This window comes from Cervus elaphus, chromosome 3, assembly GCF_910594005.1.
Source record: "Cervus elaphus chromosome 3, mCerEla1.1, whole genome shotgun sequence".
In the NCBI taxonomy this organism is placed as follows: domain Eukaryota; kingdom Metazoa; phylum Chordata; class Mammalia; order Artiodactyla; family Cervidae; genus Cervus; species Cervus elaphus.
In genome coordinates, this window is record NC_057817.1 from 25,764,874 (window position 1) to 25,792,361 (window position 27,488).

The following is a 27,488-nucleotide window of genomic DNA, read 5'->3' on the forward strand; positions in this document are numbered from 1 at the left end:
GGGACAGCAGAGCCTGGTGGGCTGCCGTCTATGGGGTTGCACAGAGTCGGACACGACTGGCGCGACTTAGCAGCGGCAGCAGCAGCAGCAGCATAGGCCCCATCATTCCCCGCCCTGGCCCCATGCTTACAGATTAGGAGTTGAAGGGGATCTATCTGGATTCCTTTTTTGGCAAGGGCAGGTACCAACTTCATCCTTCTCTTCCTGATTTCCGGAGTTCAGGTGGAGGCAGGACATGGCAGCCCAGGACATGCACACAGAGATGAAAGGAAAATGAAGAGAACTTGCACTTATGAGGGTGTGTGAGTGTAAGTGCGTGTGAGTTTGTGTGGACAGGGTGAAAATGCGGGGAGCCCTGGTAGGGAGAGGGAGAGGCAGAAAGACAGAGACAAGTCCTTAATGTGCTGGAGGTCCCTACAGTCCTTGTCTGTTGGGTCAGCTGATACAGAAGAGTGATGCTGGGATTGACTCAGAGTTTTGGAATGATGCGCTGGAATGGGGTGGATGCCACCGGAGAGGAGGAGCAGTAGAGGAGGTAGAGACCAGAAGAAGGAGAAAGGGAAGGTGAGACAGCAAGGAGAATGGGGGAGGAAGGAAGGGAGGGTGCAGAGGGCTGGCTCTTTACCTTTGAACTTGGAGCCCCGCTGACTCCAGTATTTCATATTTTTTTCTTGCTGGGGTATCTGACGATTCCTTCTGTGCCTTCTTTTCCATACCACCCACCCTACTCAGGTGCTTCTCTCTCCTGAGGTTTGGAGTGGGCCTCAGCTTCTGAATCTTCCCCCTTGGCTATTTCCCGGGACTCTGCCCACTGCCCTGTGGGGCTGGAGAGAGGGGAGATGTGAGGATCAACAGAAAAGGCAAAGTGGTGGCAGATGACACTTGCCCTTGACACCAGGAAGTCATTTTGTAAGTTTCACTTCCATCTTTCTTGCTACATCAACTCACATCCATGGTGGTGCCCCATCAATGAGCAGTCAACTCTTGTCCCTCATGCTGTCCCTTCCCCAGGCCTCCTTCTCCTTGGGCCAGGTGTTCCCAGGGCCCCTTCCCTTCATGGCTCACTTGGGAAGGGGTCAGTGATCATGTTTTTAACGACCCCAGGTCCCTCTGTCATAGTCCATTTCACTTTCTGTTTATGGTGGGTTTCACTCTTTATTTACTGTAGTCCTGCTTTGTTTATGACCTGCTTAGGGTCAGTTTCAGTTCTGTAGCTCCAGTTTCTCTCCCATGCCCTGTGTTTATTCCTGCTCTTGACATCCTCTTTGCAGGCCCTTCCTCAAGACTCTTCTCTGAAAGGAATGGGGAGGGGGCCCTCACAGGCTCAGCTCCACCTGTCTGGGGCTCAGGCTGTTCTGAGGATATGGGACCCATACTCCCGAGGCCCTGGCCTGTGGGCACCCCTGCTCAATGTATCCTCCCAGCAGAGCTCTGGGGGTGGGCAGGGGGTCAGGCACAGGGGCAGCTTCTGACAAGACAGAGCCTGTCATGAGATAAACACAAACACGGGGCCTGGAACCCAGCCTCTTGTTTGGAATTCTTGACAGTTGGGTTGGTGGTGAGGTAGGGAGGGGGTAGTCGGTGGGAAAGGAATTGAAAGAGGGGAGAGCAGACCTCCTGGTGTGTCTGGAGACTCAGAAAAGGGGGACTTTAGCCCCGCAGGCCTTGACATTGCTCAAGGACTCGTTGCCGATGACTTTGAGGAAAGGTCTAGTATCCAGAGTCCCTGGAGGTTGAGTTCCCTTCTGAGGTGGTGGGCAGGGGCCAGGGAGCCAGAGGAGGGGGGATCCATAAATGTTCAGTGCCTGGGGGCCAGGAAGGGTAATGCTGTGCATCCTTAGCCGTGGTTGCAAGTTCTTCCTCTGGCCCGACTTCTGTAAGGGACTGGGGGAGTGGACAGGAGGGCGGGAGAGTGGAGGAGGCTGGGTTCCTGGCTCTCCCCTCCCGATCTCCCTGGGAGTTGTTCATCTTCAGCCAGGTTCTGAGAGTTATCTGGAAGACACTCCAGGGAACCAGCTCCAGCTCCGCCGGAGTCTTTATCTTGCCTGCAGACAGACTCAATTAACCTCTTCCCATCCTTGGAGTGTGCGAGAGGGCGTCCTTGTCCCATCCCTAATGCCCCCGTTTCCGTGTGTCTCTGGAGGTATGTGGTCCCCTAGCCCTCCCTGTCTTTGTCTGGTGGGCACGTCTCTGGAAAGGAGCTCTTACACTTTCCCTCGCTTCCTTCCCCTCAACTCTCCCTGCATCACTGGGAAGCCCTTCTAGAAAGCCTTCCTTCCTCCCTCCTCTTCCATTCAGCTTCATCCCCCCAAACTTTCCCCTAGAATACAGACGTTCCAGTCCTTGACTCCTGCTCAGAGCCCTCTCTGGGTCCTATTGCCCTTGGTCTTTTTCTGGGTTCCATAGAGGTTGTCCAGTACTTGCTGCACCCGGAACAACCTCTCCACCTTCCTGGCGGCTCTTTCCTCCCAAAGCCCCTGGTTTCTAGGCCCCCAGGTGGGGGAGGAGACTGCAGTTCTGCCCACTGCCAGCAGAGGGCAACACACCCAAGCCCAGGCAGAGGGTGTGGAGGCTGAAGGGCCTGGGATGGGGCCCAACCTGCTGAGAGGTGGGAGCTAGTAGCAGAGGGACTGGCTTGAAAATAGAATTAGTGGAAACTTTCTAGGACCACTGAATGGAGTGGGACTCTCTAGTTCTTAGCCTCATTTACGAGTTCTGTAATAGCTAATAATATCGGCTACCATTTGGAGCAGATGCTTTCTTTATAATATGTCAAGTTCTCAAAATAACTGTGAGGTACTATTATTTTCATCTTACATAATGGTGAACTGAGGCTGGGGAAGGTTAAATCATGGGAAATCACGTGTCCAAGGAATTGGCAGAGCTGGGACTCGGTCCTCGTGGGGTGGCCCAGGCCCAGGAGACTGCTTCCTCCCCGCAGACATGCAGTAAGGAGACTGGAAGGGGCCTGGAAGGGGCCCTTGTGGCGCCCACCCAGCCCCCTCCTTCCGGCGCCCAGCAGGGTTCAAAGGAGGGGTTGGGAGGCTGGGCGGGGGACCCCTGCCCTCACAAGCCTCCCTCAGCCTGGCCAGATGCCTTTGGGGCCTGGAGACAAGGGCTGGAGAATGGGGCTGCCATAAACAGTGTCCAGCAGCACCGAGAGGCTGTAAAACCAGCCCGGCAGAGGCTGGAATGTGGAGGGATCCAGGAAGGATTTTCCGGCGGGTCTGGCCTGATAGCATCTTTGGGGCCCTGGGGTCAAAGGGGAGCCCGCCTTCCACCCCTCCCTCTCCCGGCCATCCTGCTGCTCTTTCCTTTCCCCTCCCCAGCCCCTCCTCTCCCACGTTTCTGTAGCTGCATCCACGAGTCTCTCCCTCTGCTTGGTCCTTCTCAGCTCCTTCCTCTGAGGGGTGGGTCAGCCTCTACGTGAGCCCGTTGGCAGTGTAATGAGGTGACTTTGCCTTGTTCCCCACCTGTGAAGTGGGAGGTCATGCTAGATGGGGTAATATGTGTAAAGCGCTTAAGACCCTGCCAGGCTCATATGAAGTGTCATCTATCTGCCTGCTAATATAATAAATATTAGTGTGTCTGGTATTTCTGTTTACCATCTCTGTTCCTCGCCCAGGGGTCCGAGTTAGCCAATGGGTTTTCTTGGCCTCATTTTTTCTCAAGCTTTCATCTGGATCCTGGAAGGGAAGAAACTGAAGGGGAGGTGACTCTAAGGACAAGGGTGCCGGCTGGACCTCCACCTCCCACCCCTGCAGGCCCTCGGTCTGGCTCCGCAGGCCAGGCAGCCATCCCTTCTTTGGCCAGGAGGGGGCAGCAGACACCTGACTGTGCTGCCCGGGAAGGGGTGTGCCCCAGCTCACCTGGCCCTGTGGAGGGAAGGGGCGGGAGGGGCCTTGAGAAGAGCCCAATGTCTGCTGCTGGGCTGGGCTGATTCCAGAGTGCCTCCATGTGGCCTCTGGACCTGTGTGTGTGTGTGTGTGTGTGTGTGTGAGGTGGGGAGGGGCGTGTGCTGGCTGCCCAGCCGTTACCCATGTTGTGATGTGTAGGGGGAGGGCGGGCAGCTGTGTGTTTTTCAATGTAGCAGAACCACCGAATCAGAATGTTACAAGAGATTGTTTAATGGCCCAATCCTCTTCTTCAGATGAGGAGGCTGAGGGCACAGAGAAGGCAGGCTGCTTGCTAAGGCGTGCGCAGCAAGTTTGCGGCAAAGCTTTCAGACTCTTGCATGCTAAGTCGCTTCATTTGTGTCTGACTCTTTGTGACCCTGTGGAGCTGTAGCCCTCCCAGGCAAGAATACTGGAGTGGGTTGCCATGCCCTCCTCTGGTGGATCTTCCTGACCCAGGGACTGAATCAGCGTCTCCTGCGACTCCTGCTTTGTAAGTGGACTCTACCTGTGAGCCACCAGGGAAGCCCCTTCAAACTCTTACCCTAGTGCTACTACTAGTGGGTGTTTGTGTATCAGCATGATCTAGGCGCACATACAGTCTCATTCAGAAATGACGCTTCGGAGCGAGTGCCTGCTCCGTCCCTGGGCACGGCGGCTGCTGGCAGTGGTCCGGTCCTCCCCTTCCTGACTCCCCTTCCAAGAGGTTCTGCCCCAGCCTCTTGCTCATGACCCATCGGGGTGAGGAAAGCTAGGTTTCTGGACATCAGAGCCCTCGCAATAACAGCAGTAGAAATATTTGTCGAGGGACTTCCCTAGTGGTCCAGTGGTTAGGACTCCTTGCTCCCAGTGAAGGGGGCACAGGTTTGATCCATGGTTGGGGAGCTAAGATCCTGCATGCTGCACAGTGGCCAAAAAAAGATTATTGAATAAAAAAATGAAAAAAAAATTATCAAGTAGTTATTGCCACATGCATCAGATCATTCAATTACTTAGTCCTTCAATAACTACAGGCGAAGCGCTCTGACTACTCTCAATCTACATGTGAGGCAACGGAGGCACAGCAAAGTTGAGTGCCTTGCCTGAGATCACACAGCCAGCAGGTAACCAGGCTGTCCCAAGAAAGCTCCAAGCACTAAGGATAATGTATCATAGGATGGTGCAAGCCCTAGTTCCAATAACTAGGAAGCAATGACTGCTTCCTGAGGGCTCACCGTGGGCCAAGCACTGTGCCAAACACTTCTCATTCCATGTGGACCCCAGCCCTCCTGATGACCCTGTGAAGGAAGTTTTGTCATCACTTTGCAGGGGAGGGAACAGTAAGCAGAGGAGCTGGGCCTGAGTGGATCCATGTGAAACCCACGTGTTTGGCCATGTGCTGCTCTCAAACCTTACATCACTTGGGGATCTTGTTAAAATGCAGATTCTTGGGAATTCCCTGCCTGTCCAGTGGTTAGGACTCCATGCTTTCACTGCCGAGGGCCCAGATTCAGTCCCTGGTTGGGGATCCAAAATCCCACAGGCCACTTGACATGGCCAAAATAATGCCGATTCTGATCCAGTCGGTCTGGGGCTGGGCTTGAGATGTTGTATTTCTGTAAGCTCCTTACCGCAGTGTTGAGGTTGCTGACGCACGATCACATGTCAGTCACTAAGGGTCTGTGGGTCCTTGAAGTCCTGGCATGATGGGCTCGCTCTGGGCTTCAGTGTCCCCACCTGAGAAGAAGAAGAGGCACGTACGCATCTGGACTCTCAGTGCAGGCTCTTTCTCTTCCCCACCACTGCCTTACACCATCTCTACGCACGTGGCATCACCATCTCTCGGAGTGGAGGCGGAGGTGATCTTCAAGTCCTCCTGGTGTGCCCTCTGTGCTTTAACAGGTGGGAAAACTAGGGCCCTAGTGAGGGGAGGTTTTTTCTGACAATTACAAAGCACATTCATGGCAGATCCGGAACAAGAACCCACATGCCTGCCTTTGTCAGTTACCCCGCACTCCTCCTGGAGGGGGTCCTCAGTGCTCTGGGAATCTGCAGGGAGGCTCAGCCGCCGGGCAGTGGCTGTGTGATGAGTGATGAGTCCGTATTATGGACAACGGCATCAAACGGGAAGCTGAGGCAGACGGAGGCAAGTTGCCCTCCTTGCATGGGTGCCATTGTGTATGTTTTGCTTTCTCTCTTTTCTCCCCCTCTGACCCTTGCTGTCTTTGCTGTCACTAAGCCCTGGGGGTTCCTAAGCTCACCCCATCTCTAGTTGACTCTCTCCAGTCCATTACCGGCCTGCCAGCACACGATTACAGGAGTGATAGTAGGTGGTGCTGACTAGCTTGCTTGGACCACCCTACTGTCTGCTTCTCCTGCTCAGTTGGATCTTTCCACAGTCTGTGTCCACCTGGCCTTCTGCAGCAGGAGACCTTCAGAGTGGACAGACCCCCTGAGGTGGACCATGCGAGTCTTGCCCCACTGGCATTCAGGTTGGTCCCTCTCTTGGCCTTTGGCTGCGGAGTAGGGGTGGAGCACCCATTACACTTGGTCTTTTCATGCCACCAGCCCTGCCTGGTCTCCCGAGGTGGCTCCTGACCTCACGTGTTTACCTGGAGGACAAGTAGGCCAGCTGCTCATGGAGCAAGCCCTAGAAGCAGAGCTGGGTCCTGCCGCTCTCTTGGCCCTGGTTGGGGCTGGCTCTGGAAGACTGGCAAGGGAGCTGGTCCCCGCTCCCTCTAAGACCCAGACTGGAGGGAACAGGAGCCAGCAGATTAATTCCTGGCCTCTTTCCAGGGACTCGGAGGAAGTTCCTGCCCCCAGGGTGGAGGTTAGGAGGGACTGACTAATGGAGTTGTTCATTCTACAAAATGTTTATTGAATGCTTCTTGTATGCTAGGTGCTGGGATGGACATCAGAGACTTGGACCCAACTCAGGTCCACTGAGGCCAGAGCCCTTGGACACAGGTCAGAGAGGGGACAGAGGCCCCCATGAGTCAGGACCAAGAGGCAAGGCCAGGAAGACCTTTCCTGGAGTCTGCAGCCAGAAAGAAATGAGTTCTCCCTGACTGCACGTGTGGGGACCGTGTGGGTGTGCAGATGGCGACCTGGGCAGGTTGCTTGGCCTCTCTGAGCCTCATTTCCCTCCCCTGAAAAATGACAGTGCGAGGTAAGTCAGCAGTTCTCAGATGTTGACTCAGAATGAACTGAGGGCTGGTTAGAATTCACATTCCTGGGTCCCTTTGATCCACAGGCTCTGGGGTCAGCACCTACCTTGTTGCCCTAAGGCCATAATGGTTTGATGGATGGACAGGTGATGGGGGGCTTCCCTGGTGGCTCAGGGGAAAAGAATCCATCTGCCTATGCAGGAGACGCAAGAGATGTGGGTTTGATACCTGGGTCAGGAAGATCCCCCTGGAGTAGGAAGTGGCAACCCATACCAGTATTCTTGCCTGGGAAATCCCATGGACAGAGGACCCTGGTGGGCTACAGTCCATGGGGTCGCAAGAGTCGGACATGACTTAGTGACTAAACAACAACAACAACAACAGGTGATGGGGGTGGAGTTGGAAGGCTGTGGGGTCTCCCAGGGCCCCTCCAGCCTTTTGCTCTGATTCAGTCACCAGTGGGCACCTGGGAGGAAGCCACTGGGCTGCGTTCATGGAGAGTCCAGGCAGGTCCTGTCGCTCCCATCTCGGTGAACAGGGAGTAGACGGAAGCCCAGAGCAGTTAGGATCAACAGTCCTATCGCAGGTCCTCACTGCAGCGGGTCTGTGGCCCTTGTCTCCACTGTGTTCATTTTTCTTCTTTTTCATGGAAAAGATGTTTCCCTTTTCCATTTCCTGACCTTTTCTGTTGCTCTGCCTTTCCTCTCTCTCCCTATCATCTGCAGTTTGTAATAATCTAAAATATTTTCAGACTCATCAGTCTTTTTCTGGAAAGTCCTCCCTGTCTTCTGCCCCAAGTGCCTCCTTCAAAGGGAGTTCATAATCTCCGTTCCTTCCTCATGGGTGGGGAGGAGAGTCATAAACCCCACCTTCCTGAGGGCCACCTGTCCCACCTATCTCCCGCTTGCCTCCTGCTCCCTCCCTCTCATTCATTACCAACCCCCTTCCCCAAACCTGCTTCCTCCTGAGGTTTCAGAAGTGTTTGTTTGGTTCATAACAGAGGCAAAAACACAGAGTAATCCCTAGGGAGAAATCTTCTCTGATCCCAGGAAGGATCGAGGTTAGATGCTTGGAAGGACTTCCAACTAGCTAAAGAGAACAGTCCTGAAAGAAGGCTGTGGATCCAAGGGGTAAGTCTGGTCTCCATCTGGGCTTATGACCCTCTCTCTCCCTTTCCCCACTCCCCCCTCTTCACACCCCCCAAGCTCCTGTTAGGTCGAGTCTGTACCAATCCTCTGACCTCTTCGTTGACACTGGTGTGGGGATGGTAGCAGTCTTGGGCTCCTCAGGGTCCCATTGAGGATGAGGGATGGGCCAGGGCACCCTCTCAACCTGGCCTTGGCGACAGTCCTTGCTCTGGACCTATGCCCTCACCACCCACTCCAATTGCCCTCTTTCTCAGGACAGGGGCAGCAGAGAATCTGCGGGAGCCACCTCTCGGGAGACCCCTGTGTGTGCCGTTACATGTGTGGAGCCAGGAGTGTGCGTGGCTGTTCCTGTGTGCGTGCCTGACTGTACTTATGAGGTTTTGCATCAGCCCTTGACACAGGGCTGCAGAGACACTTTGGTCTCTGTCCACACCTTGTCCCTGGGGTTAACTGGGGGGTGTGATGAGCTCAGGGCTGCAGAGTGGGTCTCTCCAGAGATGGGGCACTGGAAGCTGCCTCCCTGAGTCAGGGCCCCAGGGTCTCCCACCCCGCCATCCCTGGGGGCCGCGGCAGGCAGAGCTGCCTGTCCTGCCTGCGTGTGGCCACAAGGGGGCTCTGGGATCAGGTTTTTCTCCTTTCCAGCGGAGCCGCAGGGATTCCCAGCAGCGTCGGCGCCCTGAGCTTTTCTGGAAGTGCCGACCATTCTCCTGCAGCTGCCGCTAAGGGGTCTCTGCCAGGCTGGGAGGCCACTGCAGGGCACACTGCCTTTGCCCTTCATCATCCAATTCTGTCAGGAAGTCTTCAGCCGTCTACCCTCCATTCCTCTTGCTTTGAGGCATAGAGATGGGGCTGAGTGAGTGAGCCCCATCTTCCTTTTTTTTTTTGTATTACCACTCCTCCCTTCGCAGGCTTAAAGTGAAGAACTTCCTCTCTTCCCCATCCCCTGACCATTAGAGCGCAGACTCTGCTCTGTCACAGCCGAGCACTGGACAGGCAGCAGCAGCAAAGATGTAAGCTAGACATCAGGAGGGACTTCCCGACCAAGAAAGGCACAAGCCACTGGGTTGGATATCTGAGCGAGGCTAGACACAGGGAAGTTGCCCGTTCATCTGGGAGGAGGCTCTGGTTCTGTGGGAAAGGGAAATCCTCTGTGATCCCACGCTCACACCTTACTTCCCCAGTGAGGCTTAGAGAGGAGGGCTGGGTACCATACCAGTGCCTGCCCCTCGGCATCCGAGAACCACAGAAGTTGCTGGATCCTTGGACTTTGGGGATGGAATGACCCTTGAAGGGTCATTCATAGGAAAGCACCTGAACTGGTCTCTCCACTGCCGTGGTCACTGATGGGGGAAGGAAAAAATGACAGCAGATTAAACGTCATCGACCTACTAGGCAGACTTCACTGATGCAAGGTTGGGGAGGGGCCCTTCCTGCAGTGGGAGATGGCCCTGCACTTCAAGCTCCGCCATGGAGTGTGGAGGTGACTGGTACCCCCTGTCCTCTGCACCTAGACTTTCCACGTGGGGCGTGAAATGTCATCTGCCCCTCTTTCTCGTGTGTCTTCAATGCCGAGAGGGCCCTGGGGTTGTGGAGAGAGCAGAGTTTTGGGGTTCGACCCCAGCGCATGAAAGCAAATGGGGTACCTCTCTGCTTCAGTACCCCCATCTGTAGGATGGGAATGACAACTCCCGCAGCTCAGGTGAGCTTTGTGAGACAAGGTGTGTTAAGGGACTTGAGGGCAGAAGCACAGCAGGTGCTTCTATCCGCCCCTGGCCCCCTCCCACCAGCCTCACTTGTTCTTGGGCAGGAGAGATGTTCCTGGCTGGGAAAAGGGGACCAAACATGATACTAGGGCCACAGGCGGGGTCTATGTTGGACATGCTTGAGGATCAAAGGCTTGATCTCCCCGCTTCTCCTCCCTGCTCTTCCCCCCTTTGCCCCCTCACCCCACCTCTTTTCTTCCTGTTCCTAGTCCTCCCCTCAGCTCTATTTCTCTCTTCCTCCACCTTTCTCTCTCCTTGAGGCATTAAGCTAGGTGAAAGGGCTTGTTTAGAAAACTAAGAAACGCACATCCTGTACTCCTGGTCCGTCCCCTGGGACTTCTCCTCTTGCACGTGGTTCCGACTTCTTGGTCTTTTTTGTTGATCTCCCCAAGAGGTTGATGCTTCTGTTCATGGGCCTGGGCTGGGGAAGGAAGAAAGTGATGAAATCTGGTCCGATTAAACACTGTGCGCTCTGTGGAAAGAGCTGAACAGGATGTGGTGACCCCTGCCCTTGAAGGATTCGCAGTTAAGGAGGGAGGCTGGGACATCAGCACGATTATGGCAGGTACTGCCTCGGAGGCTTCAATATGGTGCTAGGGAGCCATGGAGGAAAATCAGGGAAGGCTTCACTGAGGAGGTGATTAGTTGAGCTGGGTTTTGAGGGATGAGCTGGAGTTTTCCTACTTCATAAAGGGGTGGGAAGAAAGGCAGACCTTTCAGGGGGACTCAACATGGGCAAAGACATATTGCTAGGAAAGGGCATGGAGAATTCAGGGAACTGCAGTAGTTCTCTGTGGTGGAACCCTGGAAGATTTTGGGAGACTAAAATCCCAATCTAGGAGAAGTTAAGCAATAAGATCCAGTGGTTTGCTCACTGACCAGAAAAGAGGATTTCCAGAACACGGCACTGCTCCCAGGTAAATGAATGACAAGGAGAGGGTACGACAAGGAACACTGAGGGAGTGTCCTGGGCTCAAACTTCCTCCCTGCTTGCTGCCTATACTGGGAAACTTAACTGATTCCGGGTCTCAGTTGCCTCTTCTATAAAATGGGGATAGTGATGCATTGTCTACTTGAAAACCAGTAAGACAAACCATGGGGTTTCTTGAAGTGCTCTCCAGTATTGAGAAATGTAATTTTATGATCCTTCTGGGCTGTGTGATCAGGGAGGTCTTCATGGAAGAGGAGAGGGCTTAGTGCTTGGCCTTGAAGGATGCTAATATTGAGTTAAACACAGAGGGGTGGGGAAGGCTGGGGACATGTGGGGACAAAGGTCAGAGGCAGGACAGTGAAAGTCATGTCTGGAAGACAATGTGTGGCTGGCAAATGGGGTTGAGAGGGTAGCTCTAAGGTAGGAGAGGAATTGCCCATAGGCTGGGCAGGAATGTGACTTGTGCTGGCAGGGGGTGTGGGAAGGAAGACTGGCAGGCACCAGAGTGTGAGCCCCACCCTCTCTCCACCCCCAGCCCTTCTAGGGACCAGATTGAGCTGGAGAGAGCCTGCAATTGGAGAGACAGGGTATGCGGGATAAGTGGGAACCAGGGGCATGCAAATGAGATGCAAACAATATGTAAATCAGCCACTCCCCCCAGACCCACTGCCTAAGGTCTGTTTTGTCTGAGGTTGAGGCACTGGAAGGGGGAGGGGAGCGGGTCCCTTCCGGCCTTGTTGGCTGAGCCTGGCCAGACGCGGGGACACATGCCGTGCTGCACTTTCCCTTCTGCAGGCCTGGGAGCTGTCCCCCGAGCTGGAGCCCTGCCTGTCCTGTCCATGCCTGGAGGACTGGCCGGGTTCCTATGGGTGCCTCCCAAAGCCCACAGGAAGTGTCTGAGTCTCCCTGAGATGGCGAGTGAAGGGCAGGTCAGAAAGATGACCTGGGAGAGGAATGGCAGGGATGGGGCATAGCTGGGGAGGCTGAAGGGTAAGGGACAAGGCGTGGAAAGGCCTGCGGAGAACGCACACTCCCGGGAAAGTGGATAGATGTGGACCCAGTGGGTGACAAGCCCCAGAGACCCTGACTGATGGAGACAGACATGCGTCCAGCCGGAGCCACGCCGCGCCAGCGCCTCTGTGGGCTTCCTCCCGCCTGTCTGCCTGTCCCGGGCTGATGGTCCCTTTGTCTGTCTAGTTCTTTGTTTGTTTGTTTCTTTGTTTGCCTGTCTCTCTCCCGGCTCCTCCTTTTTCCCCCTCTGCTGTCTGTCCGTTGGTCTAGACCTCACTATCTGCTGCTGCCCTCAGCCTTGTCCATCCCTCTGTGGAAAGAAAACTGCTCGGTGGGACTGTGGGACCCCTGAGTCCTTGTCTCTTGGTCTCAGACAGGTTCTCACCTTTCCTCTTCCTGAATTTGGGTCTCAGTTTCCTCCTGCCTAGGATGGGTCCCACCCTCTGCCTCTTATTGCCTCTATAAGACTCAGGGATGTGGGCTGGTGACCGTATTTATGTCTGTTCAGGCATTGGAACAAAAGGTTTACTTCACTTGAGAGGTAATATTGCTTTTCAACCTTCTAAGGACAAAGCAAGAAGAAAATAATGACTGCAGCATGAGGAACACTGGTTAGACATTCAGAGGGACTTCCCGATAGATAGGTATGGGAAATACTAGTACAGGTCAGCTAAAAGAGGTTAAGCAACCACCTTCATAATCTCCTGTGGCGGAGCCCCTGTGGAGGAAGGGGGGGTGTTGGGCAACATGGACTTTCCTAGTCAATGCAGTCTAAGGAAAGGTCTTTCGATGTGGTGCACAGCAGGGACTCACATGAGGAGGCTAGGTTACCAACCTGCACAACCTCCCAGGTGGCCGCGGAGAGGGTCCAAGGGGAAAGGGGTGGAGAGGAAGTGCCATCTATCTCCCCAATTCTACCCTCTTTCCCCACCATCTACCCAAGCTCAGGACCACCCCGCCCTGCCCCCCGCCCCCCCGACAATCCATGAGAGATGGCTGCTGGGGACGGAGTGATGTATGTAATGTAGATAAAATGTCAGCAATTCTAAATGGGTCCGGAGATGCAGCCGTGGGGGGTGGGGAGGGAGAGAGGGCGGAGCAGGGGGGAGAGAGGAAGGGAAAATGAGATGTGGGTCCTCACCAGGATGGCGGCTGGGGCAGACACCCCCTCCTCCCAGCAAAGGCCAGAGGAGGGGTGGGCCCAGGCGGCAGGAGCCCAAATGAGATTTTGAAGAGGGAGCTGGAGGGTGGGGGGTGGAGGAGAGGAGGCGGCGGGCGGGGGCAGTGGGGCCGGAGCTGCTGATGTATAGCGGTTTCATAACTTCCTCAGTATTAAAGGCAGGTTCATGGGGAGGGCAGCGCCATTAATCACCAAGCTGAATGGGGCTGGGATTTGCTGAGAGCCGCGCTTGCTGTCTGCTGTGCCCGCCCGGCTCAGGGCGGGAGGGGGCAGGCAGGGATGTCCCTCCTGAACTGAGGGGTAAGACCCCAGGAGTCTATTTTGGATGTGGGGCAAGTTGGTCCTAGTGGGTAAGGAAGGGGGCAGGCTGGGGACCCTGGCAGGAAGGAGGAAAAGGATGAGGTGGGTTGTGGCAGGGGTCAGGGGAAGAAGGACATGGGCTGGGGGGGTATGATGGGGGCAGTGGCTGAGGGGACCCTGGGGGAGAAAAACTGGGGATGGAGGATTGTGCATTTGAACATGAAATTGATCACATGTAAATATAATGCAAATGACATGCAAACGAGCACAGGATTTCTCTGAGTCCGTAGCTCAGACATTCTCTCTCTTGGGCTGAGAATTGGGGCCAATTTGCATCCAGTTCCATGCCCAGTGCCTTATTTCTTTATTATTAATATTTTCAGAGGAAAAACACAAGGTCTCACTTGTTAAGGGGGAGAGGGAGCCAAGGTGAGGCTGGTCCACTGGGTTCTCTGGGAGAGGGTGAGACCATCTCCCCTCCCTCTCGGGAATGGTAGCATCAGGAAAATCGACATGCCTGAGTGACAGGGAGGGAGATGTGGTAGGACTCCTGGGCTCTGGGCCTGAATTGATGGGGGCCTGAGACGCAGAGGCTCAGTGGTGAGGCAGAAAGATGGAGAGAGACAGACAGATCCCCACAGCTCTGAGACAGATATGCAGATAAGACGAGGATGCCTCACATGTCCTGCGAGGTGGGCATTGTCATCCTGCCTTCTAGGTGAAGAATGAAATGCCCAGCCCAAGGTCCAGAAAGATGATGATCTTCCCGAGGTCACACTGCTGATAAGTGCCAAACCCTCAACTCTGCGATTCCTTGAAGGTTTAGTGATCCTTTCAACCCACCATAAGAGCATCTCCAAATGAGATGAAAACAGAGAACAGACATTCATGTTTTCAGCAGATATTTATTGAGCACCTACTAGGTACAAGGCGGAGAAGGAACTGGCAACCCACTCCAGTGTTCTTGCCTGGAGAATCCCCACGGATAGAGGAGCCTGGCAGGCTACAGTCCACGTGGTCACAAAGAGTCAGACACGACTGAGTGACTCAGCGTGGCACTAGGCCTGTGCTCAGGAGAGAAAACTCAGCGTCGCTCTCTAGCAGGGCTCATGAGGCATTTCAGCAATAAGTGAAACTGAACAGTTGGTGACAAGGGTCACCAGAGACGTACCAGCTAAGGGAGGATCAGGGAATGCTTGCAGGAGGAGGTGGCGTTTGATGTGAGCCTTGGGGAGCAGGTAGAATGTTTTCAGTCAGAGAAATGGGGAGGGAAGAATGTTCCAGGCAAGGTGGGGCAAGATGGGCCATTGTGCAAAGGCAGGAGCAGCTGAGGGGGTCAGGCTGTCTGATGTCAGGCACAGAGGGTATGGAGAGGTGTGAGGGAGCTCCAACTGTGATGGGGAGGGGAGGGGGGTCAGGACAGGAGCGAGCTGGGATGGGGATGGAACCCGGCTGGAGGTCAGCCGGAAGTAGAGGAGAGGGTAAATCATTCATTCAATCATGACTTCAGTAAACAGACATTGACTGTACGTGAGCCACACACCAGGGCTGTCCTGGTAGCTTGGGATGCCAAGACCAGGTGTTGTCCCTCCTTTAGGAAGTTGGATCAGCAGCAGTGTCCTCATCAGCACACGGGGATGTGAGAGCATGTCCCTCATGGTGTTAGTGTGAGGATTAGGTGGGAGAATCCACATCAAGTTCTTAGGGTGCTGTCTTGTCTAGAAGGGGCCCTCAGTAAAGGTGGCTTCTTGCTATCATCCTCGTCACTGCTCTGGAAGGTATGGGATGAGGACAGAGGCAGGGAGTGGGCTCAACAGTCCCCTGCAAACCTTGGGCAGAGAGGGAGCCAGGGGTAGGGTGGTTAGGAAGGAGGGGGCAGATGGAAGGCTGAGGGACCAGAGAGGATCTGGAAGCACTGTAGGGAGAGGAGCTGGGCTGGGAGACTCAGTCAAGTCCTGCCCTGTGGCTGGTATACCTGGGAGGGCAAGGCAGGACAGGGCCTGGGTCGGGGGTAGGTTGGAAGCTGGGGTTCTGGGGTCCTCTTCTCATTTGGTTACTTGGTCCCTCTCCCAGACTCTTCTTGACCTCTCTTCTCAGTTGCTCAATTTGGCTCAATCTATGGAGACATATCTCACACTTTGCCCGAAGTGCAACTTTCATCTCTTGTCGCAGGGTGCTGCGATAGGACGAGTCGCCTTGGCTGTCTGTCTGTCTGATATCTGTGTGGTTGCCTCAGAATAATTGCTCTGGACAACTCTCACACCACTCAGACAGATTGTCCAGCCTCCTGGCCCCGACATCTCCCACCACTGCATCAAGCCAAATTACTCAGCCACCCCCACCCCCACCCCTGCCAGCCCCAGGCTCTGGTGAAATCCGATTAGTGAGGAGAGCACTGTGCTGAGCTGACAGCTCCTCCGATAATTGCTTCCCAAGTAAGCCATGCAAATCAACCCATCCAGCCAGTCCCTGCTCCTCTCCTGGGGACCCAGGCATCCAGGCCCCAGGAGAGGGAGAGCACCTGAGTTGGAGAGACTTTGGAAGCTGTCACCTGCCTCCAGGAAAGGGCCATCAATCCATAAAGCTGGTCTGTGCTGCCTTGGGGCTGAGGAGGGGGTGGTGGAGTGGTGAGCCTGGACTAGGGACCTCACTGGCTCTGTGTTTCTTTCTTAACTGAGAGGGTATCATTCTGCTTCTCATTCTTGCCCCTTGGAGAAGAATTCTATGTACCCATTTCCCAGTAAGGTATGTGAAGGCGGAGGACAGGGAGATGACTAAACCTCTTAAGAAACAAATGGAAGGATTCACAGCCAAGCTCCCCCTGGTTCTTCAGGCCCAGGAATGAGATGGGAGCAGAACCCTTGGGACCTGTGGATGGCTTTCTCCATTTGTGAGCCCCCTCCCCCACCCCCCCACCAGCCTGGGGGAGAAACATCGAGGGTTAAGTCCCTGCAAGCTCTGGGATGTGGCTGTGATATGATGTATCTTTGGAGGCATGGGGAGCCTGATCAAACCCTGAGACTTTGCAGCCTGTACCAAGGAGACAGGCCTTTGCAGTGCAGTGGTCCTTGCTCATCCCATGCATCAGAGACTCCTCGAAAGTGTCAGTGAAAGTGTTAGTCACTCAGTCATGCCTGACTCTTTGTGACCCGGACCCCATGGACTGTAGCCTGCCAGATTCCTCTGTCCATGGGATTCTCCAGGCAAGAATACTGGAGTGGGTAGCCATTTTCTTCTCCAAGGGATCTTCCTTACCCAGGAATTGAACCTGAGTCTCCCACTTGTGGGCAGATTCTTTACCATCTGAGCCACCAGGGAAGCCCAGAGACTCCTTGCCACCTCTCTAAATCAAGGTCCTTTAAAGGGCTTGTTCATGCCTCTTCTTTAACGCCTTTCTTTCCTCCAGCTTCCCCTCATCCCATCTCCTGTTGACTTTGGTGACCTGAAACCACTTTCCTCACAATCCTGAACTTCCAGCCCCCAAATCTAGCTCATTTCTTTGTGGAAATATCCAGGGATGAATTGCCGAATCTTGTCCTCATGCCTGTGTGTCTGGTGTGGCTCTGTGGCCTGGATCTGGGGTCCTCAGACTAGTATCTGCCTGAGATCCTAGCATATGGTCATAATAAAGCAACAACAGCTATGGATCTTTATGGATCTCCAACCCTGTGCTACCCAGTATACTAAGCACCTTACGTAATTAAGTCATTTAATTATCACAAAAGAAGACATGGATTACAGTGATCATCCCATTTTACGGTTGTGCTAACTGAGGCAGAAAGAAATTAAGCCACTTGCCCCAAGTTACCACTAGTAAGTGGTAGAGCTGAGATTCAAATACAGACAGTCTGAGTCCAGAGACCACACTCTAAAGTCCTCTGCCTCATTGCCTCTCCACCCCAATGCCTTTAAATGTTTATTGGGCTGACTGAGAGGGCAACTGAGACAGCCCCCAGTGCACTGGGGCAGAGGGACATGGCTACACTGAAAGTCAAACACCTGAAGCTTTTGGGGTTCCCAAGGGCACAGGTAGCAGGAGCTAACAGGGTGATACCTGGTGCTTGGGGAGGGGGAAACATGGCCCTCACCTTCTCCAATTCCCATAGCTATTTTTCACACTGGAGCCCTGCATCTAGACAGCTCCCCGCTCCTCCCCTAGGAGCCTGGAGATAGCAGGGAAAGACCTGAAAGATCAGCCTAGAAGCCCAAGTGAGCTGGCAGTCAGAGCTAGGACCTCCAGAGGCCGATAGATGGCGCTCGTGGCCCAATGCAACCCAGGCAGCCCAAGAAAACCAAAGGAAAACAAGCCAGCAGGTTAACCCCTTACCACCTGGGCTCCAGCTCCAGAAGCAGGCTGGTGGGCAGCTGAGGACCCTGTCCCAAACCCAGCTGGCCCCTAGAGAGTGACCCCACTCTCTAGGCTCTGCCCAAGCCACAGCTTGGGTCTGCTTCTGCTCCTTCCCCACAAGCTCTATCCATGGATGCCAGCCAGCCCCTTGGAGACTTCCCAGAGGGCCAGGAGACTGACATGGACAAGGCAGGGTGGGAGGCCCCACCCCAGCCCAAGTTTCATCTCTCAGGCTCCATCTCTTAAAAGTCTATTGATCTCTGTTTCTAATCACCCCCACTTGGGAGAGCTCCTCACGTCCATCTTTCCTGAGAAGGACTCACCAGGTGGGGAGGAGTAGCATGGACCAGAGACAGAGAAGGCCCTCAGGCCACTCTAGGATCAGCTACAGGGACTTCAGGTTGCCCAAGACTTAGTTTCTCCCCATGTCAGGACTCCCTATCTTTGGGTTCCTGGGGTGAATGGGCTTACAGGGACAGAAACAGTTATGTAGCCCTTCCAGGAAGATGGAATCGTGGGTCAGGGTCCTGGGGAATCTGCTTGCCTGTCAGTCACTTCACTCATTACTGTCCTGCCAGCTGACTTGGAGTGTGGAGAGGCTGCTATAACGACAACCTGGTGGTGCTTGGCAGCAAGGGGTGAAGGGTGGGGTGGTAGGAAGGTTGTCAAAGGGATGCGGAGGCTTTTTTTTTAGACATTTTTAAAAAATTTTGGCCAAGCCGTGCAGTTTGTGGGATCTTAGTTCCCTGACCAGGGACTGAATCTGGGACCACAATAGTGAAAGCGCTGGGTCCTAACCACTGGACCATCAGGGAATTCCCTCCAAGAATTCTTAAGCAATAAGATAATACCACCAGCATGTTTCCCCTCCCTGCCTAATTTTTGTTTAGAAACACAGAAATGCATAGATCTATGGAGATAGAGACGCCTGAGTGAAGAGCCAGTCAGAAGGTCAGGATACTCTTATTTCATTCATTCCAGAAGAAAAACGCAGAGACAGGGAGATAGATGTACACAGAAGGAGAGAGAGACTATACAAGAGACTAGCGACAGAGATACATATACATAGGCAAAGACAGTCAAAGACACAGAGAGGGAGAGAATCTGACACAAATGAAACCTCAGGAAATAATGGACTTTGTTGAAGGGGATGATTAATTCAGTTTCCAAAGTCTTACAAGGGTAGGGGTGGTTTCTCATCTGTGGTTCAGAGGGTCACTGCTCACAGATCTCTGAAGCTCCTGCTGCACCCTTTAAGTTTTTGTCTGTTGGTAGGAGAGCAGGGGAGGCTAGAGAAGCGGGTAGCATCCTTGTTCTCTCACCTCTTCCTCTTCTGGGATTCATTGGTCTCCACCTGCAGGGAGACTGCTTTCCTCTGGTCTGTCATGGCTGTGCTGGGGCATTCAGGGGGTGGGGATGGGAAGAATCTACAAGGTAACTGACCTTATGGGGTTTCCAGTCTAATGACAATATTATAGTCAGGACACAGAAACAGATCCAGCCACAGGACAAGAACAAAGCTAGGAGTGGGACAGCTTTGGATATTAGTATTGCATTGGGAAGGTGGGAGTGAATGAACTGTTAGATGCAGCCACAGAATTGGTCAAGGAAGGTATCCTGGACAGAGTATTCCTAGAGGTAGGACTGGGAAGGATGGAAGGTAATAGGGCTGGGTAGACAACAGGGCCGAGGAGGGGGAGAAGTGAAATGGTAAAGCTGTGGAGACAGGGGCTTGGACAGTAATGAGGGATACAAGAGTCTCAAAGTTATTACTAAGGAGTTTAATTAGAGATGCCAGAGTGCTTTCATGGGTGTTGTTTGTTTGTTTGTTTGTTTTCCGTGGGTGTTCTATATACAGTCCTTGGAGGGCTGCATAGGAGAGGTCTTTCTCTCTCTTTTTTTTTTTTTAGGAGCGGTCTCATATCTGGAGCAGCAGGAGGGCTAGAAATAGCCGTTGTTAATACCCTCAGGTGAGTTAAGAGACTGCAGATAGTTGAAGCTCCTTGATTCACAATCCCTTTGGGAAAAGTGTATGAACTTTTGGAAAGGTGATGTAGAGCCCAGGAGCTTCAAGGTCCTTACAGAGCTTAGCTTCTCACTTCCCAAGTCGTCTGGATTTAGCCCTGGTGTAAAGAATAAACTACAACCCCCAGAGTTACTTATTGCGAACTTACCACACTTTCCGGGAATTTGAGTATTTCCGGCGGAAGTGGCGGCAGCTATGCCAATCTCTTTCCCTAAACAAAGTGGACTACAACTCCCATGGCCCTCTGCGCCCGGCGGGGGTTGGGGTGGAAAAAGGAACCGGAAACCGGATGGGGCGCTGGACCAGGTGAGGAAGTAGGAGTCTGGGAACCTGGGGCGTTGTGGGGCGGGCTAGGGCTCCCCGGGCTAGCCGGAGGTGACAGGTGGAGAGTGAAATGTCTGTGTTTCGGGGCTCCTCTCTCCGTCAGGGGCTCGCCCGGCGCAGAGAGAGCCGAGCCCATGGAACCACCCCGGAGACCTGCTGAGACGAGGCTTTCCCGTCGGGCGGAGCCCGCGGGCGGACGTGGAGATTTCTTGTGGAGCCTTACTTGTCAGCCCCCTCGAACTAGGAGGAGAGATGAAGTGTTGTTTCTGAGTCCACGCTCTATTAGTATTATTGTTGTCATTATTGGTTTTAAGGACTTGCTGATTGTCCATGTGGATTCCTGAAGTGCCCCCACAGCACACGGGAGTGGACAATGTCTTGGATTCCTTTCCTGTGTTTCAGTGCCAGAGAGCCTAGGTGGCCAGACTGACCGGGGGATCACCCTCCACTTGTGCTTAATGTGACTCTGTAATTTATCAGTGATTTCAGAAACAGACATTTCATGATCTCTGCCCGTGGATGACTTTACATAGAACTTCCTGATTTCTCCTTTGGGCCTCTATGGTGTTTTGTTCAGGACATTAAAGCTGGAGTCACAGTATGTCACAGTGTATTACAGTTGTTTATCTGCCATGTCACAGTCGTTTATGAGTCGTTTATTCATTTTGGATTTCTCTCCCACCAAAAGACTACCACAAAGCCTATCATGTAAGATACTCATATATATTGGGGGGATAAAATGAGTTAACAGCTGGTGGTAGGTTGGATGGGAAGTTTTATTTTCATCTCATAGAGAAGACAGTTAAATGACTTGCTTAAGAGGATCTTAGAGATGAAACCGGGACTAGAATTAGAGTCAGTTGACACACAGCTTGTAGCTCTTGCCTTCTGATCAGGCTTTGAAATTCTAGAACATTGAAAATAAGGTCTTGTCACTCTTCTGTGTGTCCCTGGCCTTGCTGTCTTCAGGATGGGTCCCTAAAGATCAAAGGTAGGCTCAACCTTAAGACCTGAGAGAGATGCCAGACTTGGAGCAGACAGTCTGCTAACGTTGGCACTGTGTGGGCCCCAGAGACAGCTGAGCTGTCCACAGCTCCCTTCTCAGCCTCTGTTTGAGTCCAGCTGGCCCTGGGTAGCCACCTGGACAGAGCAGTCTAGGGAAGGATTTCCTAAGTTTAGCCCTGACTTTTTAAATTTTTATATTATATTGGAGCATAGTTAAGATTTTTTTTCTCTCTCTTTCCCACTTTGCCAAGGCTAGGGTCAGAGAACAGGTTGATGGATCAAGCTATTATGTCAACCTTGTGATCCCATCTGGGGGAAGAGGCTACTCTTGACCTGCACATGGGGTTAAGAGGGAGAAGAACCATGATCCCTGCCCTGTGGGAGGCCCAGATGTGATGGAAACGTGCCCAGAGCCTGGCAAACACTCAGAAGCAAGGAGAGTGCAAAACGGGCAGCTGAGCCTTGAGTCAACTCAGGGTGTAGAAGTGAAGAGGAGTCTGTCAGGAAAGGCTCTTTGGTAGAAGGTAGTTTTATTTTTACTTATTTATATTGGCCGCGCCGTGCAGCTTGCAAGATCTCAGTTCCCTAATCAGGGATTGAATCCAGTTCATAGCAGGAATCCTAACCACTAGGCAACCACAGAACTCCCAGAAGGTAGTTTTAAACAGCATTGAAAAAAGATGAGATGGACACAGTTAACTGTCAGATAGAAGCTGGGACCTTGGAGATATGGAGGAAAATGAAACAGGGCTTCCTCTCTGATCTGCCTCAAGTCTAGTCTAGGAGGCAAGGTGTGAATTCATGAAGATGCCACTAACCATGGTGACATGCAGTGGTTCTCAGCCGTCACCAACCATCGGAATCTCTTGAGGAAGCTTGTTTAAATACAGCTTCCCAGGCCCCACTCCAGACCTACTTGGGTTGGGTAGGGCTGGGAAGCTACAGCAAATGCTGCGGTGTCCTGAAGAGGGACAACTTTCCCAGAGGGAGAATTCGAGCTTCATCTGGAAGGGCAGGTATGACTCAAATTTGTGTAGGGGGGTGGGGCAGTCAGTCCTGCTTCAGTCAAGGAGTCTATGAAAAGTTGGGTTTGTGGAAATAGCATGTGTTAGGTTTTGGGAGTTTGGATAGGAAAGGCATTTTGAAAGTGTGAATGGAATGATCAGTTTGGGCCTCTGGGTTCACATGGGAGTGATGAGAAGGAAGATTGGAAGGAGTGGCCTTTGTGGGTTACAGAGCTAGCTGGGGTGCTGCCTCTACCTCTTCCCGATTCCCTCTTTCTTGTCCTCTTCCGTTTCCCACTTTGCTCCCCCGACCACCGTTTACACATCTTATTCCATTTCTTATAGTAATATTTTTAAGTGCTGCTGTTTAGTCACCTAGTTGTGTCCAACTCGTGACCCCATGGACTGTAGCCCACCAGGCTCCTCTGTCCATGGGATTCTCCAGGCAAGAATACTGGAGTAGGTTGCCATTTCCTCTTCCAAGGGATATTGCCGACCCAGGGGTTGAAACCATGTCTCCTGCATCACAGGCAGATTCTTTACCACTGAGCCACATGGGTCTCTAGTATTTTTAAGTGGATATTATTTTTCTTAGTATTTGGACGAGGAAACCTGAAGCTCTGGCCCTGGTTACGTAGCTTGTAGGAGTCTAGTCTGAGTCTGCTAATTGTCTCACTCACTACTGAGGATTCTTGAATGTGGGCAAAAATCTGGGTTGGGGTTGGGGGGGCTCTAGAATTAGCAGGGTGGCTGATCAAACTGTCTCAAGCAAGATGGGTGTGGGTGGTGAAAAGCAAAGCCTTGTGTCAGATGGTTTGGTTCAGATTCCAGCTGCATTACTTGCTAAGTGGGTGACCCTCAGCAAGTTGCTTGATCTTGCTAAGCCTCAGTTTTCTCACCTGTAGCATGGGAGCAGTAATGCCCACTTCATGCGGTTGTCATTTGCATCATTGAGGGGTACCTGGCACAGAGCAGTTGCTCACCACCTGGAATCTATTGAAATCAGCTCTGTAATTCGTCTCTGCGCTGAGGCTGTGCAGCCCATCCTTCAGCTCGTTGGTTTCCAGAACACAGCCCGTCCTGGATGGGCTTGTTTTATTAAGGATGACAGTAAAAGTGCTGAAAGTTTGCCATCTAAATAGTCATTGAAAACCTTGGCATGGCCTAGGAGCTAGTGACCCTAAACCTATGCCTGGTGGAAAGGGGGTTTGGAGTCGGGGATGACTGGCGGTTATGGGCCATGCTCACTAGGTGATTTATGAAGAGGAAGAGTACTTGAATCCAGGAGAGGAAAGGCCCTTCATTACCAGGAACTGGGATGATTGAAGACCTGTCTAGAGGTTGAGGGCTAACTGACACAGTCTCTTCTGAGCCCAAGGAATGGTAGTAAGGGCCCTGGTCAGCCTGGACCCCTCCCACTCGACAGCTGGGGCTGTTGGGGCCTGTCCATCTGTTTTCCAGGTGACGGTGGCATGGCTGTGCCCCAGCCTTTCCCATCGGGGCCCCACCTCCAGCCTGCAGGTGCCCTGATGGAGCCCCAGCCCTCCCCTCGAAGCCTGGCCGAGGGCTTCCTGCAGGAGGAGCTTCGGCTTAACGATGAGCTGAGGCAACTGCAGTTTTCTGAGCTCGTGGGCATCATCTACAACCCTGTGGAGTACGCGTGGGAGCCACATCGCAGCTACGTGACCCGCTACTGCCAGGGCCCCAAGCAAGTGCTCTTCTTGGGCATGAACCCAGGACCCTTTGGCATGGCCCAGACGGGGGTAAAAAGCTTGGTTCCCCTGCGGGGTGGAGTGGGAGGGTCCAGGGTTGACGCTTGGCTGCATGTTCTGTGGAGGAGTGTGTGCATGACGGTGGACACGTGTGGGTGCGCCCCCCACCCCCATCCTCATATCCTGGCTCCTGTGGTCTCAGACACTCTCCCGGCCTCGCTGCCTGTAGTTAACCAAGCACATTAATGGTAGTTCCGTTTCCCTTGTGAGCGGTCCACTAATTGCCTCTGAGAGCCCTTCCTTCCGCCAGCCCCATCCTTACCTTGCCTTGCCGGATCTCCCCTCTCCCTAGAGTGTTGTTGGGGTCAGGAGAGGGACCAGGGCCCCTCAGGGGAGACTGGTTAACAGGGGTGGTCAGGGAAGAGAGGCAGGGCATTCTGGCAGCCGGGGTTCTGTTTCTTAGTCGAGGAGAGGTTGGAACAGAGCCGGCCGCAGGGCCTGCCTGCTTCCCTCTCAGACCTCTGGATGAGCGACTGCCCCTCCGTGGGGGTGCTCGGCAGATGGGGGAGGGGAAGAGGCTTCAGGGCAGAAGGCTCAATCGCTTTTATTGACCCCAACTGGGGGTTGAAAGGTGATCAATGATGATCAATGGAAATGACAGCCCGAGGCTTGGGGCTGAGAGGGCACCCAGGGAGCAGCAGTCAGCCCTGTCCTTGTGTCTCCTCTCACCCTGGCCGCCTTTCTGTCCCAGGCCATTTGTCTGTCCCCCCCATTACCTATCACTCCCTGCATCGGGCCAGATATCCCCTCATGTTTATTGTGCCTGGTCCCAAAGGCTAGTCAGGGTAGGTTCTTCTGCACCATAGACCACATAAAAAACTGGAGAAACATGGACAGGCTCAGACAGGGCCAGAAATCCTAGTTTCTGGCTTTGGGGTGGGGGTGGAGGCAATGGGAGACAGCTAGATCCCTCTGGAAGGTGGAAAGGGGTTGCTTGGTCCAGACCCCAGGCGTCAGGTCTCCAGTTCGAAGCCCTCGTGTTTCTCTCCTCCTCACAGGTGCCCTTTGGGGAAGTGAGTGTAGTCCGGGACTGGTTGGGCCTTGGGGGGCCTGTGCGGACCCCTCCCCAGGAGCACCCCAAGCGACCAGTGCTGGGACTGGAGTGCCCTCAGTCCGAGGTGAGCGGTGCCCGGTTCTGGGGCTTTTTCCGGAACCTCTGTGGACAGCCCGAGGTCTTCTTCCGTCACTGTTTCGTCCACAACCTGTGTCCATTGCTCCTTCTGGCTCCCAGCGGGCGCAACATCACCCCCGCCGAGCTGCCGGCCAAGCAGCGCGAGCAGCTCCTGGGGGTGTGTGACGCGGCCCTGTGCCGGCAGGTGCAGCTGCTGGGGGTGCGGCTGGTGGTGGGCGTGGGCCGCCTGGCGGAGCAGCGGGCGCGGCGGGCTCTGGCCGGTTTGATGCCCGAGGTCCAGGTGGAGGGGCTCCTGCACCCCTCCCCTCGCAGCCCACAGGCCAACAAGGGCTGGGAGGCGGTGGCCAAGGAGAGACTGAACGAGCTGGGCCTGCTGCCACTGTTGACCAGTTGAGCAGCCCTGCGCTGGCACAGGACATGTTCAAGGCCTTTCCTTCTGGGCCAGCGGATGACCACACGCCTCGGACTGGAGCCACAAGGTCCCCCTGGGCTCCTCAGTTTGGGGGACCTGCCGTTTTGACATTGCTCCTGCTTGCCCTCCTGATTCCTGCTCACTTCACCATCCTTCCGTCTGTGGTACCCAATTCCACAGAGAGCCAACATCTGTGAGCCGCTCTACCTCGCTGCTTCCCTGGAGCCTCTCTTCGGAAGAGAGTGACCCCAACAGTGACTTCTGAGGTCCTATTTGCTGTTTTAGAGAAAAGATCCCACTAGGATCCCCACCTGTCCTAGAACGGCTTCCTGCAGCTCACCCGTCTCCCCACAGGGACTGGGACAAAGCATGAGTCGTGGCTGCTAAAAGTGAACTTCTGATGAGAGGCTGAGGGTGGGTCAGGGGGAGGTCAGGGTGGCAGCATGGGAAAGGCCAGAAGACCTGGATTTCCATCCCAGCTCTGAGACTTGTGCACTTTGTGATTTTGGACAAGCGGATTGACCTCTCCAAGCCTCAGGATCCTCATCTATCACATGGGGTCCCTGCCTCACCGGGCTGGTGTGGGGATTAACTGAGATAACACTTAGAAGTGCCTTGCGTAGTGCCTGGCACGTGGGTGCTCACTACAGCTTTTCTGGCTTTCCTGCCTCCTGGTTGGGGAAGCACAACACTACACTACACAGGAAGCCCCTCCGCCCTGAAGACCGGGGTGAGGGGCAGGGTGGGGGTCTGGGCCTCCACCCATATCCTGAGTGGCGGGCAGGGTCTTGCCCTGCCAGAGATGGACCAATGACTTTATGGAAAACCCAGCCTGTGATTTTTCAGGCTAAGCATTAAAAGCTCCTAAACCCTTTTGTGTTGGCCCTTTTTCCCCTCCTGCACGTCAGGGGTGGAAGGTGGTAGTTTATATTTTCCCTTACCTCTTCCTGTTTGCAAAAGGTTCTCTTGGGTGGCTGGGTAATGGTATGAAGTCTCTAATTACCTTGCCAGAGCTGCAGGATCTCTGTTAGAGGCCTGTCGAGTGGTTTGTTTGCTATCTGTGGCACTTTGATGGGTGGATGGGAGCCTGGTATCTCCAGCTAACTCATTTCTTACCTCTGCTGCATGTCTGCCCCTGGGAAAGTGAATCCAGTCAGGAGCATAGACCACCTTAATAAGGAACACATGATTGGACTCTAGCTCCTGGTATAGACCATCTCCAGATCTCAAAGTAAGATTTTTAATATGTGTCCTCCCCATCGTATAATAAATAAATTGAGTAGCTTCCATTCTTGGTTGTTGAGAGGGAACCTCTTGGTCCTCGGCATTTCCCAAGCACTGGGAGTTTTGTCATTCATGGTGGGACCCTCAGACTACACATGAGCTTCTGCTGAAATTTGACTCAGGAGAGCTGACCATGCCCAAAAGACCAACTATGTGATCAGAGGATGGGGACTTCAAGCCAGGTGATATCAGCCTGAACCCCAGGGAGGGGAGGCAGGGTTGGAGATTGAACTCAACCATGTGGTTAATGATTTCAATCAGTTCTGCCTTCATAATGAAACCCTATAAAGATTCTGGACACGGAGACTTTGGTGAACTTCCTGACTGGTGAGCACATGGGTATGTCAGGAGAGTGGTGTGTCCTGATTCCAGGGGAGAAGGGACATGAAATCACTTTGGGACCCTCCCAGATCTTGCATTATGTGTCTTCACTTGGCTCATCCTGATTTGTATCATTTATAATAAAACTGTAATAATATGTGGAGTGCTTTCCTGAGTTCTGTGTCATTTTAGCAGATTATTGAACCTAAGGGGAGTATAGGAACCCCTGAATTCATAGCCAGTTAGTCAGCAGTGCAGGTGACCTGAGGACCCCTGAACCTGAAGTTGGCATCTGGAGTGAGGGCAGTCTTGTTGGGCACTTTGCCCTTAAACCTGAGGGGTCTCGGCTAACTCCAGGTGGTTGGCATCAGAATTACAAGAGGTCTCAGTTTCAATCCCTGGTCAGGGGACTAGATCCCACATGCTGCAACTAAGACCCAGCACAGCCATATTAATATTTTTAAAAACAATTACAATTTTGCACCCCC

General features: G+C 53.5%; 1 protein-coding gene across 4 annotated transcripts; it reads left to right on the plus strand.

The window, feature by feature from the left end:
* Nucleotides 1–19,978: 19,978 nt before the first annotated feature.
* Nucleotides 19,979–27,157, plus strand: SMUG1 (single-strand-selective monofunctional uracil-DNA glycosylase 1). 4 transcript variants are annotated; one of them, XM_043882059.1, is made up of 3 exons: nucleotides 19,979–20,052; nucleotides 23,541–23,842; nucleotides 24,850–27,157. In XM_043882059.1, the coding sequence occupies exons 1-3, from the start codon at nucleotides 19,983–19,985 to the stop codon at nucleotides 25,375–25,377; spliced, it is 900 nt and encodes a 299-aa protein (XP_043737994.1). In that variant the 5' UTR covers nucleotides 19,979–19,982; the 3' UTR covers nucleotides 25,378–27,157. The 4 variants fall into 4 exon arrangements, with proteins under 4 accessions (XP_043737994.1, XP_043738014.1, XP_043738003.1 ...); XM_043882079.1 differs by having other exon boundaries at nucleotides 20,034–20,052; nucleotides 21,327–23,842; XM_043882068.1 differs by lacking the exon at nucleotides 19,979–20,052 and adding an exon at nucleotides 20,557–22,091.
* The last annotated feature ends 331 nt before the right edge of the window (nucleotides 27,158–27,488 follow it).

Coding starts and splice junctions, on each gene's coding strand:
- SMUG1 (XM_043882059.1), top strand. CDS start 19,983: ATGGCCCTCTGCGCCCGGCGGGGGTTGGGGTGGAAAAAGGAACCGGAA. Junction 20,053..23,540: donor CGGATGGGGCGCTGGACCAG/GTGAGGAAGTAG, acceptor TCTGTTTTCCAG/GTGACGGTGGCATGGCTGTG. Junction 23,843..24,849: donor TTGGCATGGCCCAGACGGGG/GTAAAAAGCTTG, acceptor TCCTCCTCACAG/GTGCCCTTTGGGGAAGTGAG.